The 24,014-nt window shown below is 51.5% G+C and overlaps 1 protein-coding gene across 16 annotated transcripts in view; it reads left to right on the top strand.

The window, feature by feature from the left end:
- The window catches only part of EPS15L1 (epidermal growth factor receptor pathway substrate 15 like 1), a 98,409-nt gene that overhangs the window by 24,769 nt on the left and 49,626 nt on the right, over positions 1-24,014 (top strand). For 12 of the 16 annotated variants that reach the window (XM_023246793.2, XM_023246812.2, XM_023246782.2 and 9 more), the window contains exons 2-10: positions 484-525; positions 725-814; positions 1,282-1,329; positions 3,832-3,927; positions 4,569-4,631; positions 7,468-7,593; positions 11,760-11,819; positions 16,167-16,400; positions 21,212-21,369. In XM_023246793.2, coding sequence (XP_023102561.1) covers positions 484-525; positions 725-814; positions 1,282-1,329; positions 3,832-3,927; positions 4,569-4,631; positions 7,468-7,593; positions 11,760-11,819; positions 16,167-16,400; positions 21,212-21,369 — 917 coding nt within the window. Of the gene's footprint in view, positions 1-54; positions 302-483; positions 526-724; positions 815-1,281; positions 1,330-3,831; positions 3,928-4,568; positions 4,632-7,467; positions 7,594-11,759; positions 11,820-16,166; positions 16,401-21,211; positions 21,370-24,014 lie in introns of those variants that run through there. The other 4 variants (XM_045047707.1, XM_045047708.1, XM_045047713.1 and 1 more) reach the window with 4 other exon arrangements.

Genomic DNA, 24,014 nt, shown 5'->3' with positions numbered 1-24,014 from the left:
GGCCAGTCAGTGTGCATCTCTTGGCTGGTGGAGGACGGGATGGGTGGAGACCAGGTCTGGGGCGGGGAAACCAGTCTGAAGCTTGCGTGTCTGGTGACACGTGATGATATGCAGAAACTCCTGTTCTGATTCCGGAACCAGAGAACAGTCTCAGAGGATCCTCTGAGCCCCTGGATACATTGAAATCTCCTCCTTTGGTGAGTGGAAGTCAGTTCAGCTGCTGCTGCTTCCTGAGTGCCAAGTTGTTGGTTAGGAATTAGAACTTGTGAAAGAGTGGTAGCGTTTCCTCTTCCCAAACTGGGTAAGTATGAGATCTGTGTCTAAAAACAAGCTGCGGTCTGTGTGGAGAGGACGTTTAAAGTGCGTACGTTTTGATTTTCACTATTTACATTTTAGCAGTGACACTTCGTTTGAGGGGATGGCACTTTTTTTTGAAGGCGGGACGTGCCCGCTTCTGACCAGTGTCTGTGGTTTCGTTCACAGATTCCCACTGGAAATCCCTTATACGAATCTTATTACAAGCAGGTAAGTTTCACGGGTGTCTTTGGGGATCGAATTAGCGAGGGCGTGTCTCAGTGGGCACAGTCCTGAATGGAAGCCCGGCACGGCCTCGTGTCCCTCTCTGTCCTCCACGTTATCGGCCAGTGGCCAGCGGGCCGTGTGCTGCTTTGCCTGCTGTTGTGGTTACTGCAGCCTCGTCTCACCAGTCGCGCCCCCATTCCAGGTGGACCCGGCATACACAGGGCGCGTTGGGGCGAGTGAAGCCGCACTTTTTCTGAAGAAGTCCGGCCTCTCAGACATTATCCTCGGGAAGGTACGTGAAGCCCGGTAGTGACTTCTCTCCTGAGGCCGCCCTCGGGATTCCCCCAGCCGGCGAAGGCCAAACCCTTCTTCCAAGGGGGTGTGCCTCCTGGGGAGTGGGCTGGCCACGGCGGGCCTCTCAGGCTGTAACTGGTGGGTTAGCCCACGTGCCACTCGGGCAGCGGACGGGAGGCCTGAGTGCTTTGCGGACCCTGACAGCTGGTGGATTGATTCTGGCTTTGGAGCCGAGTGGACCTGAGTGTTCTCCAGGCCCTGCCACCGGCCAGCTGTGTGCCCGGGGGTGGGGGTGGGGTGCCGGTGATTCACCCGTTCCAAATTTGCCTCCCTACCCACAGCCCGGGAGTAGCCACTCTGGCCTACCCGTAAGGTCCGCGTGTTGCGGTGCTGGGCGCTCCTGCCCTGTGAGTAAACAGGCAGCGATGGGCAGTTGCATTCACAAACATCTTTGTGTTTCCACAGATATGGGACTTGGCCGACCCAGAAGGTAAAGGGTTCTTGGACAAACAGGTATTTACACGTATACACAGAGCAAGTGGAGGGGCTCGGGCCAGGGCCCCCACAGGCTGGGTCACCCCTGCACTTCCTTCCTTGTTATCACTGCTGACAAGCGTTACTAGACGTAATGAGTGTGGCTTTCAGACCGTTAAAATGGGAAGGTTTCATTTTGAAATAAAGGTCTTTTGAACACTTGAAGCTGTCTTTTCATGGTTAGCGTATCTTTTAAGATTTTGTGTGCTCACAAGTGATGCAAATGTTTTCAAAGACATTTTGATATATTTAAGATATTTTGAAATATCCTAAGACTCAGGGAAGTTGCAAAAATAGTTCAGGAAGTTCCGGTGTATCCTTCCTCAGCTCCCTGCTGGGAGAGCTGCTTACGTCACCAAGGCATGACGCTCAGTACTGAACTAGAGGCCTTACTCAGGGCTGACCACTTTTTGGGCTTTTTTCTGATGCGCATAGTTCTGTGTAACTTTATCACCTGCGTAGACTCACGTAATCACCACCATAGTCAGGATACAGAACTGCCTGCCCCCCAGAAGAATCTCTCTCGTGTTGCCCCACAGTAATCACACCCTGATCCGTGGCCACCACTCATTCCTTCTCCGTCATAATTTTGTCATTCTGAGAATGTTCTATCAATGGATATTTACGGTACTTAACAAACGATTTTAAATGATCCTGTTTTAATTTAGTCCAGTCTTTCCCGAAACTGTATCCCCAGGGATGTCTTTCCTGGTGTCCCGCTGTCCATGAGCCGATCCATTGGGAAGGCACCATCAGCTTTTCCTCCCTTTCTTGAGATTCGTACTGTACATCTGCACGTTAAAAGATTCTGAGGATCCTTGTGGACAAGAAACCCGTTAGCTTTGTCTAATGCAGTTTCCATAAACTTTTTTTACGTCCCCTTTTCGGTATGCTCTCCTCGGGTGTTCTGTGGACATCAGTCCGAGAAAGGCTGAGCTAGTGTTTATCTCTTTGAAGAAGTTTGAAAGACCGTATGGTGTTTAGAGCTTTTAAGACAGTTCATGTTCTTAGGCTATCCGATCAATTAAAATTAAGCGATTATGCTGCGTTGAGTTCCCTAAGCCAGTAACATGGCTGGTTCTGGGGTTAGGAGGGTGAGGAGGAGTTAAGGCCCCTGACGGCCTAGTTCAGATCCTTTGACCCTGCGTGGAAGGTGAGTCCATTTCAGGCCACAGGGGGATGAGTGGGAGATGCTATGTTCAGCGAGGCCAATGGGATCACAGTGCATCTCGAGTGTTAATTCCCAAACAACTGTGTCTATTTCAAACCATTTTTGAAAAATCAACATGTATTTGAGTCATCGTTTATTTGTAATCTTAAACCCAGGTCTGCTACTTATCTAATCTAGCATTTTCCTAAATGTTGGGAGCTCATTATTGCTTAAAATACATGTATTTGAGGGGCACCTGGGTGGCTCAGTGTATGGAGGGCATGCGACTCTTGATCTTGGGGTTGTGAGTTCAGGCCCCACATCAGTCATAGAGCTTACTTGAAAAACAATAAAGGTATAAAAACTATATTTAATGGAAATTTTGCAGCATTCAGAATGTAATGGACTAAGTCCACTTTGCCACATTCATTCATTCATTTAAAAAAAAATTTTTAATGTTTATTTATTTTTGACAGAGAGAGAGAGAGAGAGAGAGAGAGAGAGACAGAGCATGAGCGGGGGAGGGGCAGACAGAGAGGGAGACATGGAATCTGAACCAGGCTCCAGGCCCTGAGCTGTCAGCACAGAGCCCGACGCAGGGCTCGAACTCATCAACCACGAGATCATGACCTGAGCCGAAGTTGGACGCTCAACCGACTGAGCCACCCAGGCGCCCCTCATTCATTTATTTTTAATTTTTTTTTTAAATTTTTTTTTTTCAACGTTTTTTTATTTTTGGGACAGAGAGAGACAGAGCATGAACGGGGGAGGGGCAGAGAGAGAGGGAGACACAGAATTGGAAACAGGCTCCAGGCTCTGAGCCATCAGCCCAGAGCCTGACTCGGGGCTCGAACTCATGGACCGCGAGATCGTGACCTGGCTGAAGTCGGACGCTTAACCGACTGCGCCACCCAGGCACCCCTAATTTTTTTTTTAATGTTTATTTATTTCTGAGAGACAGAGCCAGAGCACAAAAAGTGGGGAGGGGCAGAGAGAGAGGGAGGCACAGAATCTGAAGCAGGCTCCAGGCTCTGAGCTGTTGGCACAGAGCCTGACGTGGGGCCCGAACCCATGAACCACAAAATCGTGACCTGAGCTGAAGTCTGCCGCTCAACCGACTGAGCCACCCAGGTGCCCCTGCTATATTCATTTCAACAGTGCTCCCAGGGTGAGACCAGTTCGGCTCAACACTCTTGAGTTTTACACGTTCAGTCTTCAGTGTTGGAGCGATGTGAAATCCTTCTCTCTTGAAGCCCACGGCTGCAGACAGCTCACCCCCTGTCATTGCCAGCTGGGTGGTGTTCACACCTTCCCCTTTCTTGGATTTGCAGGGTTTCTATGTTGCACTGAGACTAGTGGCCTGTGCACAGAGCGGCCACGAAGTTACCTTGAGCAATCTGACTTTGAACATGCCACCACCTAAATTCGTAAGTTCAAGTTCATGCTCTTCTAATATCATCTGTCCATCCATGTTTTCTCTCTCTGTCTTTCTAATCAAGGCGAAATTCATATAACGTAAAATTTACCGTTTTAAAGCGAACAACTTGGTGACATTTAGTACATTCACAGTGCTGTACAGCCAGCATCCCTCTCTAGTTCCAGAACGTTTCCATCACCCTGAAAGGAAGCCCTTTCCTACGAAGTAATCACTCACCGGTTCTCTCTCCCCCAGCCCCTGGCGGCCATTAATCTTTCTGTCTCTATGGATTTACCTGTTCTATCTGGTGATCTCACTTCTTTCAGGCTTCCTCTGTGTTGTAGCGGGTGTTACACTTTGTTCCTTTTCATGGCTGAGCCAGGTTGCGTTGTATGGTCTAGCCCGTTTTGTTAATTTATTCATCTGTTGGTGGACATAAATATTCACGTTTCAACATTTGCACACCTCATTTCAGGTCTCGGGTCTGCACCTCAGAGTGGAGTTGCTGGGACATACAGTAATTCTGCGTTTAACTTTTTGAGGTCTTTCCTCATTTTGAAAGCACTTTGAAATGTATATCCTTTCCCTTAACACATCCTCCGTAGTTTAATTCTGGGCCAGCCACCAGTGATCGTTTCTCTCCCTTTACAGCACGACACCAGCAGCCCCTTGATGGTCACGCCGCCGTCCGCAGAGGCCCATTGGGCTGTGAGGGTAAGTGAGCCCCGGTCAGCGCCCCTCAGCCGTCCTTCGTGTGCGGTCGTTTGAGCCATTTACGATGTTCAAAACATGGCATGGGATGATTATTTGCCACAGAATTTGGCCAAAACACTTTTGCAGATGAAAATCTCTTGAAATGCCCGTGACCTTTTTGGGCATTGCCCTGCTAAAGCAGTTAGCTGAGTTTCCGGCAACGGGTTCTGAAGATTTTGCAGTCACATTTTGTGTTTCTAGGCCATATTCTGTGGCTTTTGCTGCCTGGGTTGGTTCGTCAGGATAGAAGAGGCAATTGTGAGAACTTGGCAAGCATGAAGACCTCCAAGACGTCTTTGCAGCTGTCGCTCTTCTTTCTAGCAAGTTCACGTGTTATTCTTTCCTCTCTCATGCTCTCATTGCTCTTTGAAAATCTTCTCTCAGTGTACGGGGACCCTCTCCACATCCCACATCTTTCTAGAAGCAGCGGAGGAAGACACGAGAGGTGCCTTCTAATAGGCACAGAATTAGTCCTAAAGGAAAAGCATGTGGGGCACAGAGACGGTCCTCCACGTACCGAGACCTCCTCACTCCCCACTCGTGCTGAGGGGACTGTCACGTTTCCTCGCCTTTATTTGGCTTAAATGCTGACATTAATAACAGTGTTGCTGTAAAATCAAGACACCTTCCCCCCCCCCCCACCCTGTCCCCGCCTCAAGTACCTCTGTCCTGTTTTTTATACAGTTTTTCTGTCCCCTCCTTGGAAGAGTTTGGGCAGGGGGAGGTTGGTGCAGGGACAGGGCAGGAGGAGGCCTCAAGTGACCGAGGGATCGCGAAGTCACCCCCGTGAGCAGGGGAGCTCTTTGCTGGCAGCGGTCCCAGTACCAAAGGATTTCCTTCTTCGTAGTCCAGTTGCAAGGCACCTGCTTTGAAAACGAGCTGCTCTGTTATGGAAAACAATGCCTGAGAGATCCCGTTCCTGGAACTGTTCCGATCCCTTTCTGGCAGGCCCGTGTGGGGCCTCAGGAGACTCGGGAGCCGGGCTGGTGCCTGAGGAGGCTGCGAGGCCTCGCGCGGCAGGCTGGGAAGGAGTGGTGCTGTGATGGGGGCAGACTGTTTTCAAGTTTCAGTCAGAGAAACATTGACAGACCAGCCTGAGGTGACACGTATTCTTTTCTGTTGGGAGAGCACTGGGCTGCTCAGAGCAGCGCTCCAGACCCTCGGGGCTGACACGGGGCGCTCACCTCAGTGCCTCGAGGGCCTTGTGCCTACAGAATCGGCTTGTGCCCTCCTTTCTGATTTCTTTTTTGCATTTTAATTGTGGCAAAATATACGTGACATAAAGGTTACCATCGTGACCATTTTTAAGAGTATAGTTCCCTAGTGTTGGGTTCATTCATGTTGTTGTCCATCCATTCCGCCCTGTCCATCTCTAGAACTTTCTCATTGCTCCAAACTAAAACTCTGTCCCCATGAACACTAACCCCCTCTCCCTGCCCCGGCCCCTGGAGCCCGCCATCTGCTTCCTGTCTCTGGGAGTGTGACTCCTCTAGGGACCTCGCATAAGTGGGATGATACAGCCCCTGCCCTTTGTGTGCTGGCTTCTGTCCATCATCATGATGCCCTCAAGGTTCATCCGCATTGTAGCCTGTGTCAAAATCTCCTTTTGTTTTTGAGGCTGAATAATAGTTCGTTGTGTGGGTGCACCACATTTTAGTTGTCCGTTCTTATTGTTGGGGGGGTCTTTTCTTTTGAGAGCCAAGGTGAGCAAGCAGGGCAGGGGTAGAGAGAGAGGGAGACAGAGGATCCAAAGCGGGCTCAATGCTGACATTGCAGAACCCGGTGCGGGGCTTGAACCCATGAACCACAAGATCATGACCTGAGCTGAAGTCAGATGCTTAACCGACAGAGCCACCCAGGCGCCCCTTGAGGGTGTTTTCTTAGTGCACCCAGCAGCAGCTCCGGCTTGCTCACGGAGTGGGTGCTGAGGGTTATGCAATCCCCAGGGGCCAGTGGCTGTGGGCTTTATTTCTGGAGGAGGGCAGGTTTCAGGGCCCTGCCTGGACCCGCCTCACCGATGGCCCTTGGATGTGTGACCCACAGTTCATGTTTGACAGTGGACTCAGTAGCTTCTGCTCTGTGCCATCAGTCCTCCTCACACCTCTCTGTTCAGGAGCAGCTTTTAGAATTGTTTTCTTTACTGTGAGAGGATTTCCTCTGCTTAAAGTTGATTTTGGTAATTGGTTGCTTAAGTCTTTTTTTTTTTTTTTTTAATGTTTATTTATTTTTGAGAGAGAGAGAGAGAGACAGAGTGCGAGCAGGGGAGGGGCAGAGAGAGAGAGGGAGACACAGAATCCAAAGCAGGCTCCAGGCTCTGAGCTGTCAGCACAGAGCCCGACACGGGGCCTGAACCCCTGAACCACGAGATGACAACCTGAGCCGAAGTTGGGACACTCAACCAACTGAGCCACCCAGGAGCCCCCTTAAGTCTTTGGTTTATTTTTATATTTGGTTCTTGAGCTCTTTTAGTTCTGTAGGTTGATGCCTGGTTTTCATCGTTTGTCCTAAAGAAGGAACAGCCATTCAGGCCTTCATCTGTCTTGTCCTAGTGCGCTCCTGGGAGGGAGGAAGTGGTGGTCCTTGTCTTCCAGGCAGCCCCTGTGGTGGAGAGTGAGGCCCAGGCCAGGCCCTGTCCCTCTATTGACCTTGGCCACCGGGTAGAAGTTCACTCTGAACTGCCATGAGGCTGTCCTGTGCTTTTCGGCGAGGCCAGTGGTGGGTCCTTGCCCGTGTTCATCCAGCTGCGGGTCAGAGCTTATCTTGGATTCTCACACAGGCACACTTTCTTTCCAACTAGGTGGAAGAAAAGGCCAAATTTGATGGAATTTTTGAAAGCCTCTTACCCATCAATGGTTTGCTCTCTGGAGACAAAGTCAAGCCGGTCCTCATGAACTCAAAGCTGCCTCTTGATGTCCTGGGCCGGGTAAGTGGTTCTCTTACACCCTGCAGTGCTGCTGAACTCCATAGGCCCTGCCCACGTACACATTGGAGGCTCTACGCATGGCTGTGCACCATCAGGGGGCTTTGCAAGAGCCGATGTGGATGGAGAATTTGTTACAGTCATGCTGGCTTAGGGCCTCATGGGTGTGGCTCACAGATGCTCCGCAGCCTGGGACAAGATGCTGGTGTGGGCCCATTGCACACGTGGGGAGGCAGCCTCAGAAGTGATCTCACTGCCCAGGGCCCAGAGGTGGGCAGGGGTGAGATTTGAACCCAGACCTGGGATCTCCCTGTCTCTGTGTGCTTCTGGGGAGAAGTGTGGGAGTGTCCATCTATAATTCTTGTCTATTTAGAATTACTTTTTTTCTGCTTAAGAACTTAAGATGCAGATTATTTTTTTATTTTTTTGAGAGAGAGGACGCAAGTGAGTGAGGGACAGACAGAGAGAGAAGTGGGGCTCACCCAAAGTGGGGTTCTTATTTGCCTGAAGCGGGGCCATGAGCTCACCTGATGCAGGATTCGAACTCATGAACTGTGAGATCATGACCTGAGCCAAAGTCAGATGCCTAACTGACTAAGCCATCCAGGTTCCCAGGTGAGGTTACTTTAAATTCTGCTGCAAGCTTAGAGAAAATTTATACATTCGCTTTAAAAAAAAAAAAAAAAAAACCCTCAGCTTTGTTTCTATTAAATACAATTAAAAAAAATTTTTTTTGTTTTTACTTATTTTTGAGAGACAGAGAGAGACAGAGTACAAATGGGGGAGGGGCAGAGAGAGGGAAACACAGAATCTGAAGCAGGCTCCAGGCTCTGAGCTGTCAGCACAGAGCCTAACACAGGGCTCGAACTCACAAACTGTGAGATCATGACCTGAGCTGAAGTCGGACTCTCAACCGACTGAGCCACTGAGGCACCCCTAAATACAAATTTTTTAGGTACAGCTTTCTGTTCCGGATTGCTTTCCCTCCAGTGAGGTTTGCATCATGGCACTGTGTGTTTGCTCTGCACAAAGCCCAGTTCCACAAGGCTGTACTGAGTCCCCTGCTCTGGATTGAGATGGGAGGGATGTCGTCTGTCTGGACTGGATTGTGACGATGTGGCAGTCACGGGCCCAGCAGGGGACTGAGCATGGTCCCTGCTACCTTAGGCCACGCCTGTGGGTCTAGCTCATGACGTTTGGTAGAACCTCTGGGAAAGGTGCAAATTCCTGTCCACTTGGATTCACCTAATAACGTTTCTGTTTGATTATGACTTTTTTGGACACTGGCCCGCTTAGTAGGACCCAGGTAGAGCCCACCTTAACAGTTTGCTTTGAAAGAAGGCCACTAAGGGGCGCCTGGGTGGCTCAGTTGTTTGAGCATCCGACTCTGGATTTCGGCTCAGGTCATGGTCTCAGGGTTTGTGAGTTTGAGCCCCGCATCAGGTTCTGCATTGACAGTGTGGAGTCTGCTTGGAATCCTCTCTCCCCCTCTCTGCTCCTTCCCATTTTTTCTCTTCTCTAAGTAAATACACCAAAGTTTATAAAAAAAAAATTAAGAAAGGGGAATCTCTCAAATCCTTTTGTTCGCTCTTGGCCGTGGCATGGTGTCGGTGGAGCTCTGTGATGGGGACCCTGGCTGATCACCTATAGTTTTTCCAAGGCCTGAGTTGTAATTGCAGCGGGATGGGGTGACCCGTTCCTGCACTTTGTGTGCCTTTACTTGGCAGTCCTTGCAAAGTACCCGATGATGGATATAATCATGTTGTAGAGCCAAGTCACGAACAAGACAGACTTGACAGAGGTGGAACGTGCTTCGTTAGAGGGGAGCTTGGCTAGGAAGGGCGCGTTCTGCAGTCTTCTGCCCTGGCTCCAGCTCTTGTGACACAGGGGTCACTTCTCATCTGCTACTCTCTCCTTCCCTCCTTTTCTTCACACACCAGCCTTATGTGCACCCGTTCATCCATGTACTCATGCATCCACATCCATTCACCCGCCCACCTGTGCACGAGTGCATCCGTATTCGTGCACACACACATTCATAACTGTGCACCCACCCGTCTGTGTGTGCATCCATACTCACGCACCCATTTATCTGCGCACCCATTTATCTGCGCACCCAGCTGTCCATGATGAATGCGTCAGTATACTCGTGCATACATTCATTTACCTGTGCACCCGTGCACCAACCATCCATGCAGGCATTCAGGAAGTTTTGGAATCTGCCCTGGGCCAGCCCTCGTGCTGAGCACTGGGAAGATGGGGATGAAATTAGATACAGTCCAGAAGGTCAAATAAACAAATAGTAGTTAAGATCCAAAATAATTAGTGGTTGAGATCCTAATATTTCTTTACCGAGGGCTTAATACGTGCCAAGCCCCATTGGAACACTTTGCACGAATGAAGTCCTTTAGTACTTGCAACCGCCCTGTTACGGTTGGCGTCACTTTCATTTTCCAGATGAGGAAATGGGGGCCTTCAGAGTGGCCAGTAAGCCCCTCAGGGTCTCATGGAGATGGGAATGAGGTCCTAGGTGGTCCCCAGGTCCCTCACTCTTCCCTGGTAAAGCCTCTACTACCCAGTGCTTCCCTGGTAATTGTGATTCTGCCCACTGAGGACAGTGGCAGAGGGGAGATGCCTGATCTGCCAGGGCAGAGGGGTATGGGGCAGGCAGGGAAGGCTTCCTAGAGTAGGCACTTGTGGGTTGTGTTCTCTAGAGTAAAGAGATGGGTTGCCAGTGATGGGACGAGAAGGGGTGCGTGGCAGCATGAGCAGAGGCATGCTCGGGAGGGCTGGTGTTCTTACCAGGCAATTCCTCCCCCAGGGAATTTTGAGCAATGTTTGGAGACAGTTCTGGTTGTCCCACCTGGGTCCGGTGTTGCTGGCCTCCGGTGGGTGGAGGCCGAGGATGCTGCTCAACACCGTGCCGTGCCCAGGTCAGCCCCACCACAGAGAGTGACGCGGTCTCGAATGTCCGTGGTGCTGAGGTGGAGGGGCTCCCGGACAGAGAGAGGCTAATGGAGCCAGGAGTTCTCATTCTGGTCCTGGTTCCCTGAGCAAGTGCCATCTGCTTGGAAAAGTTACTCTTCCTTATTTGAAACCAGAGGCATACAGCACTCGGCCTGATGCAGAATGCCTCCGAAAGGGCGTCCACATGCTTGAAGGGACTGTGAACAGTTTGGGGTCCCTAGAGGTCAAGGTGGAGTCCCTGGAAGCTGGGCTGTGGTACAGGGACCTGTGTAGGGCACGGGAGGGGGGATGGGGTCCATGTGCCAGGCAAAGGGGCAGGCTCAGAGTGCATTCTAGAACAGTTCCTGTGGTAACCCTGGGGAAAGGATTAGAGGCAAAGAGGCCAACTGGAGGCTGTGGCCTCTGTGGACGATTGGAGGGGCCCAAGTCAAGGACAGCAGCAGGGTTGGGGAGGAGGGCCTGCACATGAGAACTGTCTCTGGGCTGATGTCGCTCCTGATTGAGGAGGTCCCGGCATGTGAAGCACCACGTTCGGACCCCAGGTGTCCGCTTCGCTCTGGGTACTGGCACCCCACCCAGTGTTGCCGAGTCAGGCAGGCCTGCTGGTTCTGGTGATGCTGACTTGGGTCAGGAAGCTAGTGCTTTGATTGTGGTTTAGACAGTCTGGCACATGGCCTTTGACCCGGTATAGGAACCTGTACCTGCCTCATCTTGAGGGTGCAAGCGTGCTCTGTGTCACCTGCCTCACCATCCACCAATGGGAGAGGAGACGAGACCCCACAGACCTCGAACGTGTGCCCATGGCCAAGCACACCGTGAATGGGGTTGGGGGGGGGGCTTGTGTTCGGAGCAGCACCTGTGCCGAAACCAAGCCGTGTTTCCTATCTAAGAATTCCTTGTAAGACGATAAAGAGAAAAGCAAGGTGGACATGGTTGTAATTACAATCACTTGTTAGAGAAAGTGAGCACAATACAATGGAGGGATCTTGGAGTTGATGGTACTTCGTCAGCTGATGGTTTTGCAGAGAACCTGCCGAGGGGTTCCCCAACGCGTCTTGAGTGCCTCGTCTGAACCCCGGTGTGCACCGAGCACACGGAATCTGAGTTCTGGCAGACACGCTTCCTTCCCCAGGGAGCCTCAGTGCCCCCCCCCCCCCCCCCCCACCTCCCTAGTAACTGGCCTTGCTCTCTTTCCTTTGCAGGTCTGGGACCTCAGTGACATCGACAAGGATGGGCACCTGGACAGAGATGAGTTTGCTGTGGTAGGCCCCTGCTGTGACTCTCTTTTCCTACTCTGCTGAGGAAGGAAACACAGCTCATGTGGGGTTTCTGGATTCGTTTTTTTCCCCCTCGGATTTATTTATTTGTTTGTTCGTTTGTTTAAAGTTTATTTTTGAGGGTTGGGGAGGGGCAGAGAGAGAAGGAGAGAGAGGATCCCAAGCAGACTCCATGCTGCCAGCGCAGAGCCCGTTGTGGGGCTCAAACCCACGAACCGTGAGATCATGACTGAGCCGAGATCAAGAGTCAGACGCTTAACCGATTGAGCCACCCAGGCACCACTTCTTCTGTGATTTTTGGAAAGTAGTTATTTTGATGTGCTTTGGATTTAAAGAAAAGTGGCAGTGATACAGAGAAGTCTTTTCAATACCCTCCAGTCAGATTCCCCAGTGTTATTATTTTACCACTTTGCTTTATCCTCCTCCTAACTCTTGCCGTATGTGCATATGTATACACACATAAAAATTTCGTTTGAGCCATTTTGGAGGAAGCTGTACACACCATACCTTTTCATCCCAGAATACTTCAGGGTGGATTTCCTAAAACCAGTGAATTCTCTTATGTAACCAGTGTCCAATTCAAACCCAGGAAATTAACATTGGCATTGCCTAAGTTACTATGGTATTTATTACGTGTCCTGTCTTCTGTATTGTTACATCATTAACCTATTATCTGAGGATGTTCGGACATTGCCAGTTGTTCCTGAAACGTCCTTTGCAGCAAAGAAATTCTAGCCTCCTGTGTTATGTTCTGTAGCTCTGTCTCTTTCATGCCCTCTGATCTGGAGGCATCTCCGTCTGTCTCTGTCTCGTGGGCATATGGGCATTTTGAAGAGCGTAGGCCAGCAGTTTGTAGAGTGTCCCTCAGCTCAGGGATATCTGCTGTTTCCTCATGATGGTCCAGGTCGTGCATATACGTGGGGCAGGACCCCACCACGGGGATGGCTCCTTTTCCTTGGGGTACGTGCCACTGACAGGACCTGGGATGTCTTCTCCCTTGTTGTTGACATGGTATGCACCTGGATTGCAGTCAGAGCGGAGGCCGGGGTTTCTCCCGGCAGGGTTATTCTCCTCCTGTGTGCTCGGTCTCTCGTGGGAGACACATGGAGACTGGATGCCCCCGTCTCTTCCACTCTCGCCCGCTAGTTCTCGAGGCCTCCCAGGAGCCTCGCGGGATTCAGCGAGGATTGTGGTGGTTGCCAGATGAGTTTGTAATTCTGGCACTTCCTGCGCATTTCCCAGTGAGCCTTCTACTGTGAGGAATTTGTGTCCGAGTGGACTCATGGCTGCGCCCTTTGTTCCACATTTGCAAGCTTTTTTTTTTTTAAACATTTATTTATTGTTGAGAGGCAGAGAGAGAAACAGTCAGGGGCGGGGCAGAGAGAGAGAGGGAGAGAGGGAGACACAGAATCTGACGCAGGCTCCAGGTGGCTCTGAGCTGTCAGCACAGAACCCGACGTGGGGCTTGAACCCCCGAACTGTCGAGATCATGACCTGAGCCAAAGTCAGACGCTTAACTGACTGAGCCCCCCCGGGCGCCCCCGCCGTGTTTGTAGTTTTTTAGCGGCATGATTTCTTTTGCCCATTTGGACTTGCTCCCAGCTGGCTCCTCTGGTCACATCCCATTATTCTCTGAGCACTTGCTTCCTCTTGGCACAGTGGGACGCTCCTCACTCCTCCTGTGTGTTTCCTGCCTCAGCCCGAGTTCTCCAGGGAGCCCCGGTTCCATGTAGTGGAGAATGGTGTTAGAAACTACCATGTAGGCTCTGGGGTGCTCAGGGCCCCCGGGGTGCCAACTGCTTTCAGGCCCTCTCAGTAGACAGAGCTGGGAAGTAGGTATACGTGTAGGTGCGCCCAGCAGGTGCCCCAAGACACCGCCATCTGCATTCGGGTCTGCTTATGCCTATGCGAGAGCCCCGGCACTCCACCCCTTCTCCTGTTAGTGGCAGTGGCTTGTCTCTGTTGATTAGGGCTCTTGTGCCCTGTAGACTGCCTTCCCAGGCGGGTGCTCTCCCTCCACGCCCCTGCACCTTCCCACCCTGCTCTTCAGCTGCCCCAGCAACCGGACTGACATCCTCACATGCCAGCCCTCCTCACCCCGGGCCTGTGTCTTTCTACCCCTCCTCTTCTTCCTCCCTTCCCTCCACCTCACACCTTTGACCTTTCTCTCCCATTCAGGGAATTTATTCACTCACCTTGTTCCCTTAAATTTCAAAGTAGAATAAAGTAGCCTCTTGTAGTTAAGGATGGTGTTTTAATAAATAGCAGTTAAGTTCAACTAAGCCAAAAACAAAACCAAAAACAAAACCCAACTGTAACTTACCTGGGAATTCCCTAGTATCCCTAAGATTCATCTTCCATTCTAGAAATCATAAACCTCCTTAAAATATGATTTACCACATACACATGAATTGAGGTTTATTATTTCCTTACTGTAATATGTGTGTAAAGCCTTTGAGGATTTTATTTATTTATTTTTTTAAATTTTTTTTTTTTAACGTTTATTTATTTTTGAGACAGAGAGAGACAGAGCATGAAAGGGGGAGGGTCAGAGAGAGGGAGACACAGAATCCGAAGCAGGCTCCAGGCTCTGAGCCGTCAGCCCAGAGCCCGACGCGGGGCTCCAAGTCACGGACCGCGAGATCGTGACCTGAGCTGAAGTCGGCCGCTTAACCGACTGAGCCACCCAGGCGCCCCGAGGATTTTAAACTTAGATTCAATTGCAGCCGTTTCCCAGGGAGGTTAGAAGTTTCTCCAGCAGTGCCCTCTGACCCCTTACCCTCACCAGCACTGGTTGGGTCTTTCCCCACCTCCTCCGTCATCTCTGCTTTGCCTTTTTCACTTTGAGCATTTTCCGTGTGTCTCCATCATCCTGTTCTTTTTACTGGCAGTGCATTATTCTTATTTTTTTAATTGTAAAACGTATATTATGTGAAATTTACCATTGTAACCATTTTTAGGTGTGTGATTCAGTGCCATTAATAATTTTACACAGCTATGCAGCCGTCACCAGCACCCATCTCGGGGACCCTTCATCCTGCACACCTGAAACTCTGTCCCCAGCGAACACTAGCTTCCCCTTCCCTAGTCCCTTATTACTTATTTTTTATATTTCTTCTGGCCACACTGACTTGAGGTATTTGTATCATTTAACTGCTCTTGGGGTGATGCCCAGGAATGGAATAATTGGCCCAGAGTGAGCCCGCACGCGTGCCCCTCCCCTCACGGCCTCAGGAGCCCTGGGTTTCCATTTTTGTTTTGTTTTTGTTATTTCCCATCATTTCAGCCAGGATTTATGTTATTCTATAAATGGGTCTTATAATTGTGTCATTTGGGTTTTTTTTCATCACTAGCTGGGTTTAACATTTTGTAGCACTTTTTAAAAATTTCTTTTGAAATTTTAAAAATTTTATTTTAGATAATATGTGAGTGGAGAAGAATCGGAGGGGGGGATTGGGGGGGGGAGAGAGAGAGAGAGAGAGAGAGAGAGAGAGAGAGTCTTAAACAGGGGTTCTGTCCCACGACCCTGAGATCATGACCTGAGCCCATACCAAGAATTGGACGCTTAACTGACTGCCACCCAGGTGCCCCTTTGTAGTGTTTTTTTTTTTTTTTTTTCAACGTTTATTTATTTTTGGGACAGAGAGAGACAGAGCATGAACGGGCGAGGGGCAGAGAGAGAGGGAGACACAGAATAGGAAACAGGCTCCAGGCTCTGAGCCATCAGCCCAGAGCCCGACGCGGGGCTCGAACTCACGGACCGCGAGATCGTGACCTGGCTGAAGTCGGACGCTTAACCGACTGCGCCACCCAGGCGCCCCTGTAGTGTTTTTAAGTGACGATAAATTTTACCTATGTTAGTGATCTGGTCTGTATTGCAAATAACAAGGGATCTTTTTAAGGGAGAAGGGCTGTGATTTTGGTTTGGTTTTATTACACTTTAAAACAGGATTAAATCTTTGTTTTAGAGAAAGTTTCTTTTCTCTGCCCGCCTGAAACAGGCGTATGCACATCACAATGCGTCTTTAGACTTCCAAATTCCAGTACTGTGGGAGTCCTCAGCCCTGGAGCTGGTGGCCCTCCTGTGTGGTGAAGGGACATGTGTGGAGTCTGGCATGATTGAACTCCTCTTGTGCTCATGTGGGTCTTGTGTGATTACACACCTCTTGGAAAAATTATGCATTGGAAGATACCTCATCAGAAAAGGTTTAGTTTTCACTCTGTTCAGCTTGGAAGTGACCTCAAAAAGAGCAGCCCATGTCACATCACTGCAGCCCTGGAAAGAGCAGGCCTGTGCCTGGCCACCTGAACGTAATTCTCTTGCATTCACAGGCGATGCACTTGGTGTACCGAGCCCTCGAGAAGGAGCCTGTGCCCTCTGTCCTGCCCCCCTCCCTCATCCCACCTTCCAAGAGAAAGAAGACCGTGTTCCCAGGAGCTGTGCCTGTCCTGCCCGCCAGCCCCCCGCCGAAAGACAGCCTCCGCTCCACCCCTTCCCACGGCAGCGTCAGCAGCCTGAACAGCACGGGAAGCTTGTCCCCCAAGCACAGTCTCAAGCAAACACAGGTATAGTATCTGCTTCTCAGGGTAGCCATTTGCACGTATAGAGTCCCAGCAAGATGCATCTTGCGAGCAAGTAACTTGTGACCCCCAAAAGGTAACATTTGTGATTATGTTTTTAACTGTCATACCTTTTTTATTTTTTAATTTTTTTTTTTTTATTTTGGAGAGAGTGTGCACGAGGCAGGGAGAGGGAGAGAAAGAGAATCTTAAGCAGGCTCCATGCTCAGCACCGAGATCCCACAACCCTGAGATCATGACCTGAGCTGAAATCAAGAGCCAGACACTCAAACTACTGAGCTACCCAGGCGCCCTTGGGATTACGTTTTTTAAAACAATGTTTATGATTGGTACGTTAGTCTGTTTGAGTGTAATGGAGTCCCATAGGATAGGTGACCATGACAGATATCTACTTCTCACAGAAAATCTGGAGGCTGGGAAGTCCCAAGATCCAGGCACCGGCAGATTCGGTGTCTGATAAAAGTCCAGCTCCGGGTTCACAGATGGAATTTTCTTGCTGTGTCTTCACATGGTGGAAAGGGCGAGGGAGCTCTCTAGGGTCCTTTTTATAAAGGCTGTGATCTCATTCATGGGGCTCCACCGTCATGATCTAATCATCGTTCAAAGGCTCTACCTCATAATACCTTCTCACTGGGGGTAGGGTTTTAACACATGAGTTCTGGGGAGGGGTTGGGGCCCAAACATTCAGTCCGTTGCAACGGGGATGCAGAATTAAGTTTCTCATTCATTTGCACACAAATACCGCCCTTCCTCAGACATCCTCAGCTGGCTCCCACCTCTGGGCTCTCTCCTCGTGTCTCTGTCCCCCTTGCCTCAGGTAGCTCCTCTGCTGGGCGGTGTGTTCCCAGATCACACCCCAGCCCTTTGCTTCCTGAGGCTTCTGCTCATGGGGCACCTTATCGGGGGGCCCTGGCGTGACCACAGCCAGCGTGCCCCGGGCTCTGTCCACGCTGCGTTGTAGATTTCCCACGCCTGGCTTGGTGTGTAGTTAATTGTGTATCCTCGGTCTCCTCCCCACCCCACCCCACCCCCACCCCCACCCCACCTTAGCTTCATGAGAACAGTTAGTCCTTGGTTAGAATCTCAGTGTCAGAACAATCTCAGGTGCTTGGATGCTCAGTGAGCCTGTTGAACAACCAGCCAGCAGCGGAGGCGTCTGTCTCGTCAGGAGGACAGCATGGGGGCTCTGAGTCCCAGCGGGCAGCGTCTTGTGTGTGAGAAAGACACATCTTGTTCTGGCAAATGCAGCACACCATCGAGGGCTCTTTTATAAAGAGGCACCTTTGAGGTGATCTAAAACATGGAAGAACGTGGCCGTGAGTACATCCTGAGTCATGCCTTGCTCTCTGCCTCACTTGCGGCTTCGAAGGCGGAGCAGTGAAGGTGACAGGAAGAGGGCCAGCCAGCGCCGCCACGCAAGTTCAGATACGAACGATAAAAGTAGAAATGTGTTGTGTTGGTCTCGGCCTGTCAGTCAGTGACGCTGTCGGCCAGGAGCGCCTGTGGCGCTCACTCGGGCCCCCGTGACTTGGGACGAGCCCCCACGGACGCTTCTGGCCTGGAGGAGGTGTCTTTGTGGTTCTTGGTAGGATTGCAGAGTGCACCTACATTTCGCAACAACCATCCGGAAAATTTGAAGAAAGACGATTCATTGCTCACAGGTCCTGCAGAGTGTGTGTCACCCCCAGGGCCACCACAGCAAGGTCGTGGGTAGAGAGAGAGTGAGCTCGGGCACGGGACTCTGCCTCTCTCGGGGTCGAGGGTGGGGGCCTAGGGTTTCTCAGGCTCGCTCTTCATTGGTGAATTTAAAACATAAGAGTGGGAATGAAAGCAGGGGAAGGGAAAAGCAGGGTCACTCAGGCGGCCAGTTGTCTAGGTCACCCAGAGCTTTTTAGTGGCGACCGTCATGGGCTGGCCTGGCGCCTCCTAGTTGTGTGGCTGGCAGTGTGTTTATATGAGATGGATAGTTTTGAAATGGGTGCCTCGGCAATCAAAAGCTTAATGACAGGCACTTAAATTACAATAAAGAAAACCCCAAATTGTCAGGCACTGAACGCTACAGAAATAGACGACCAGACAGTGATTCCTCTTGCACGTGACATCATTCTAAAATTAAGCATTCTGCCTGGTGGTGGTTGGGCGGGTGCGGTTGGTGGCTCATTTTCCAGGAGCTTGCTGCACCGAAGAGTAAGGGTCCCATCAGGGAGGGCCGAGGTGGTTTGGTCGGTTGGGGGTTGGGGGGGTCATACGTTCCCCGTCACTGCCATGGCCGTGTGGAGAGGCACAGGTGATGGGGCTTCCCCTCTGGATGGTGAGTCTCACGTGGCTGTCGGTCAACAAGCCCAGCATCCAGATGGTCCAGTGTGGGCACCTTCAGCTCGGCAAACCACCAGCCATGCCCAGCACTTTGTGGACATGCGCAGTGACCGTGGGACTAGCCTCTGCCCTCCTTGGGGAGATAGACGATAAGCATAACCATAAACTAAGGAAGGTCAGATGGCTATGAGAAGCAGAACAGGGCCCAGCCTGGAAGCACTGAGGTGCTCCTGTAGGTGGGGTCAACTGGACGGTCACTGATGAGGTGACCTGAGCTGATCCCTGAATGACAGAAAGCCGTCGGAGGACTAGCATATGCCAAGGCTCTCAAGTGGGAACCTGTAGAAACAGGAAGAATGATGGGGGTGGAGTTAAAGCAAGGGCCGAGGCTGGTAACTTGGACCCGCATGAGCTATTGTTTTCTAAGACAACCTAGCGCCTTGTGTCTGCAAAATTCTTGCCAAGAGTTCTTATTAATTACCGTAGGTTAGGTTAGTGGTAATAGGTTTTACTGACAAGGAAGCAGGTGGGGCCAAAGTTGCTGACAGGTGCAGACTGACTAGCCTTGTAACCCAGATCCATGGTGATTTGGTGACTCTCCCCGGATCCTGGGAGGGTGCTGCTGATTACCACTAGACCTATTTTACCAGGGGCCTCTGTCAGGGTGGGGGAGGGAAGAAGACGTATGTCCCCTTCCCTAAGGATGAGGGCACTGGTGGAATCACAGACATGAGATCGAGCAGTTCTGGGGACCCACAGTCACCATGCTGTCCCCTCCTCTGCTTCTCTCACCTCCAGACTAATGCCACCAGGTCTTGTCCTCCCAGCCGGCTACGGGGTGTAGGCACTTCCAGCCAGCAGGGTCTGTTCCCCTTTACTGGGGCCTGTGGCTGCCAGACCAGCCCCTTCTGGGAGACCCAGCTCCGAGGAAAAGGCTGGGCGTTGGAGTCTGGCCACCGACCTGCTCTGAGATCTCAGAAATCAGGCAGCAAGCCATTTTGTTTGCACACCAAACGTCAGGACTTTTGTCATCCCAGAGTGGTAACCTCTTGGGACCTGCGGAGCACAGAAACCGTTGTCCCCCTCAGCTCAGCCTGTCTGACCCACTGTTACTTCCTCTCTGGGTTGCTTGGCGTCTGAGGTTTAGCTTGCTCCAGACACTGGATATGAAGGCGGCAAACTTCTTCGCTAGAGATCCTTTATGTGTGTCTTTATGCCTCCCCTGGGGTGGCTTACAAAATTCGTATAATGGGACGCGTAAAACGCAGGTCTCTGAACTCTTGCTGCCTGAGCCCTTGCTGTTTGAATTCGGCCCATGGATTCTGATAAATCCGTGGCAGACTAAATCATTCTACTCCCTATCCGAAATCCTGGAACCGAAATGATACGGGTAATGTGGTGTCCCTTGCTTCCCACCCTTGCTTTCTGGATTCCCGGTGCTTGGGTCAGGATCCCACTGGATTAGGATAACGAGGGAGACCTGTTCAGAAAAAGCAGATAAGGAGGAACATCTCTATAAAAATGGATAGAGGCACTGTGGAACTTGGTTCGGAGAGCACACCAAAGGTCAGAGGTGATGCGTCTGGAATTAACGGTGGGAGGGGCCCTGGTGCCTCTGGATTAGGAGGTGCCCGGGCCCCGGTGAACCCTCAGTGGCATTTGCCTTCCTCACGTAGACTTGAGCAGGCGGTGTGAGGGGTCACGCGTGCAGCGGGTGGCCAAGCCCCATGACTGCAGACATGATGCTACGCTGGGCTCTCAGATACTCAGCTCTGTCCGCCTGTGAGGGTCCTTGGGGGCAGTGGGGCTTTGCGGGTGGACGGCATGCTCGTCGGGGGCCCGGGCTCCTCAGCCAGCGCTAGGGGGCCCTGAGCGCCTGCCTGTCTAGCAGATGCCATTTTCACACGGGCAGACGTGTTCACTGCCCATCAGTGCCAGCTGGGACGCCTCACGGGGGGATCGCCATGTCACGGGGACAAAGGGTGGAGTACAGAATCCTCAACTGTGGGCATTGAGAATACTTCTGGGAGCTGCAGAGAAGTGTTTGCAGGCAGAAAATGAGAGGGCCAGGAAGGGCTGGTTGGTTCTCAGGAGGCCGTCCTTCTAGCGTGGACCGTCAGCAGGGTCTTGCCTGGCACACTTGAAGTCCCCTCCTGGAAGGAGGTCATTGGCTTCCCTTCAAGTCCCTTTGGACCTGCTGGGTCTCTACCTCCCTCTGAATACAAGGAGAAGGGGGCTGTGCGATGGGGTGGGACAGGTGCACGTTGGCCACCAGGCGAGACTGACCGAGTTGGTGTGCGCTGCTCTCTGCCTCAGTTTCCCTGTTTAGAGAGTGGGGCTCCGGTTTGCCCTCTCATTTCGTGGTGCTGCCCAAATGCACGGAGAGCATCCATCAGGAGCATGTGAAAGCCCTTTAACAGCGTGTGTTTATGGTTTATAGTCTAGAAGCTCTAGACTAATGGTTTTGAAACCCCTTTCAGCCAACGGTGAGCTGGGTGGTGCCGGTTGCAGACAAGATGCGATTTGACGAGATATTCCTGAAGACCGACCTGGACCTGGATGGCTACGTGAGTGGCCAGGAGGTGAAGGAGATCTTCATGCACTCGGGCCTCACCCAGAACCTTCTAGCACACATATGGTAAGGATGGGTAGCTGGACGCCTGCTCCCTCTGGGCCTCCCGTGTGGAGGTGATGGCCACGGGTGGCTCCGAGGGGCCCCGAGGAAACAAGCTTTGTGCTAAAGGAAGGGCGGATGACCTTCAGGGCCTGGGGGTCAGGGCCTCCACCTCTGCCTGTCACTTAATCCTCAGCAGGCTGATCGGGGTGCCGAGTGAGGTACGAGTGTGAAGGCCCTTCCCCCGTATCCTGGGCATGTCAGCTCACTGCCTGTTTAGTCCCTCTGGAAAGCTGTGGGGCGATTTGCTTGAGTGTCTGGGGCGAGTTCTTGCTGGTTCTAGCAGGAGGCCCCGCCTTTGCCACAGCTAGTCAGGGTGCAGACGCATGGCCCTGCCCCTCTGGGGCGAGTGTGTGGTACGTCTCCAGGGACTCTAGCGAAGCCACCCTGGGCAGTGGGGGCTGTGGCCGCCTTCCCTAGGAGGCCTGTGAAGGTCAGCGACTCCACTGCCGTCAGGGGGGTGAGTGGTCAACAGGACTCTGGTCCCCAGCCATGGGGACTACCCCACCTTCACTTTCCTTCAGGGTGTACCAGAGCAGTCTTCCCAGTGCTGGGATGGCTCCTTTTGTAATTGGCCAGTGGTGAAAGTCACTTTCTAACTTTTGTCCTCAGGACTTAGGGGGCTTCACTTGGGAGTCACAGGGAGGGAATTTCTGTATAATTCTGGAGAAGTGAACCTCTCCAAGCAAGAGCAGTGGCATTTTATTTTATTTTATTTTAATTAATTTTTTTTTAACGTTTATTTATTTTTGAGACAGAGAGAGACAGAGCATGAACGGGGGAGGGGCAGAGAGAGGGAGACACAGAATCCGAAACAGGCTCCAGGCTCCGAGCTGTCAACCCAGAGCCCGACGCGGGGCTCCAAGTCACGGACCGCGAGATCATGACCTGAGCCGAAGTTGGCTCTTAACCGACTGAGCCACCCAGGCGCCCTATTTTATTTTTTTAATAGAATTTATTGTTGAGTTAATTCACGTACAGTGTATACACTGTGCTCTTGATTTTGGGGGTAGATTCCCATGATTCAACACCCAGTGCTCATCCCAACAAGTGCCCTCCCTGATGCCCATCACCCATTTTCCCCTCTCTCGCGCCCTCCCATCAACCCTCAGTTTGTTGTCTGTATTTAAGAATCTCTCATGGGTTTGCCTCCTTCTCTGTTTAAAACTGAACCATTTTTTCCCCTTCCCTTCCCCCATGATCCTCCATTCCACTAACGAGTGAGAACAGATAATGCCTGTCTTTCTCTGACTGACTTATTTCACTCAGCATAATACCCTCCAGTTCCATCCACGTTGCTGCAAATGGCCAGATTTCATTCTTTCTCATTGCCAAGTAGGATTCCATTGTATATATAAACCACATCTTCTTTATCCATTCATCAGTTGATGGACATTTGGGCTCTTTCCATGATTTGGCTATTGTTGATAGCGCTGCTGTAAACGTTGGGGTAATGTGCCCCTATGAATCAGCACTCCTGGATCCTTTGGCTAAGTGCCTAGTAGAAGAGCAGTGACAGCACGTCACTCAGTAGCTTGTGGAAATAGCTGCCCTTGGCAAGAATTCATAGATGTCCACGTTGTGACGGGAGGCCCCGACCTGAGAGAACAGGCTCTCCCTTCACAGGTGTGTGACACCCAGAGTCAGTCGCCAAAACAGCTAGTGGAGGCCGACTGCTTCCGACAGGTCAGGGGCAGTCATTCTCCGCCCCTTCAGATCTGGTGTCCCCTTTTATTTTTTTATTTTTTTTATTTTTATTTTTTTAATTTTTTTTATTTTTTTTTTTAATTTTTTTTTTCAACTTTTATTTATTTTTGGGACAGAGAGAGAGAGAGAGAGAGCATGAACGGGGGAGGGGCAGAGAGAGAGGGAGACACAGAATCGGAAACAGCCTCCAGGCTCCGAGCCATCAGCCCAGAGCCTGATGCGGGGCTCGAACTCACAGACCGCGAGATCGTGACCTGGCTGAAGTCGGACGCTTAACCGACTGTGCCACCCAGGCGCCCCAAGTGGTGTCCCCTTTTAGAAACCGATAAAATGCGTGTGCCCTTTATCACCCTGAAGCGAACGTGCATGTGATTCAGAGGTAGGGATGCGGCGCCCCAATTGTAGTATAGGGACAGTCCCTCCACCTGCCAGTGACGCCACAACGTGGAAGCAACACGGTGAAATCACGAATACGCTTGGATTAAAAGAGGGAATGCGTAAGGAGCAGAGGGGAAAGACAGAACGAGCAAGCTCTGGACTCACCGCTGGGAGAGTAAAAGGCCAGTCCGGATTTGTCTGCGGGGGGCAGGGGGAGCGCAGATAGCACGCCCAGAGGGACGGCAGGGAGGAAACAAGGACGGAGCCAGAACGCGCGTGTAGGCCTCCCCGGCTGGTGGCTGGCCGAGCACCCCGCCTGCAGGCCTCGGAGCCCACACTCCCTCAGAGACCGGGAGCAGGAGAGGGCTGGAGAGAAGAGGCCTCAGCCCAGGAGCAGCCATGGGCGAGGCGAGGCGGCAGGACCGACGCTTACAGGCAGAATCCTCACACCTCGCCCTCAAACTGCGACAAAAATGAAGATGTTTGTAAACCAGCACGTGTCAGCGATATTCAGTGGGGTCTCC

This window comes from Felis catus, chromosome A2 (genome assembly GCF_018350175.1).
Source record: "Felis catus isolate Fca126 chromosome A2, F.catus_Fca126_mat1.0, whole genome shotgun sequence".
NCBI classification, from domain to species: Eukaryota; Metazoa; Chordata; class Mammalia; order Carnivora; family Felidae; genus Felis; species Felis catus.
Note: the sequence above shows the minus strand (reverse complement) of the source record. Positions and strands in the feature narration are given on the sequence as shown.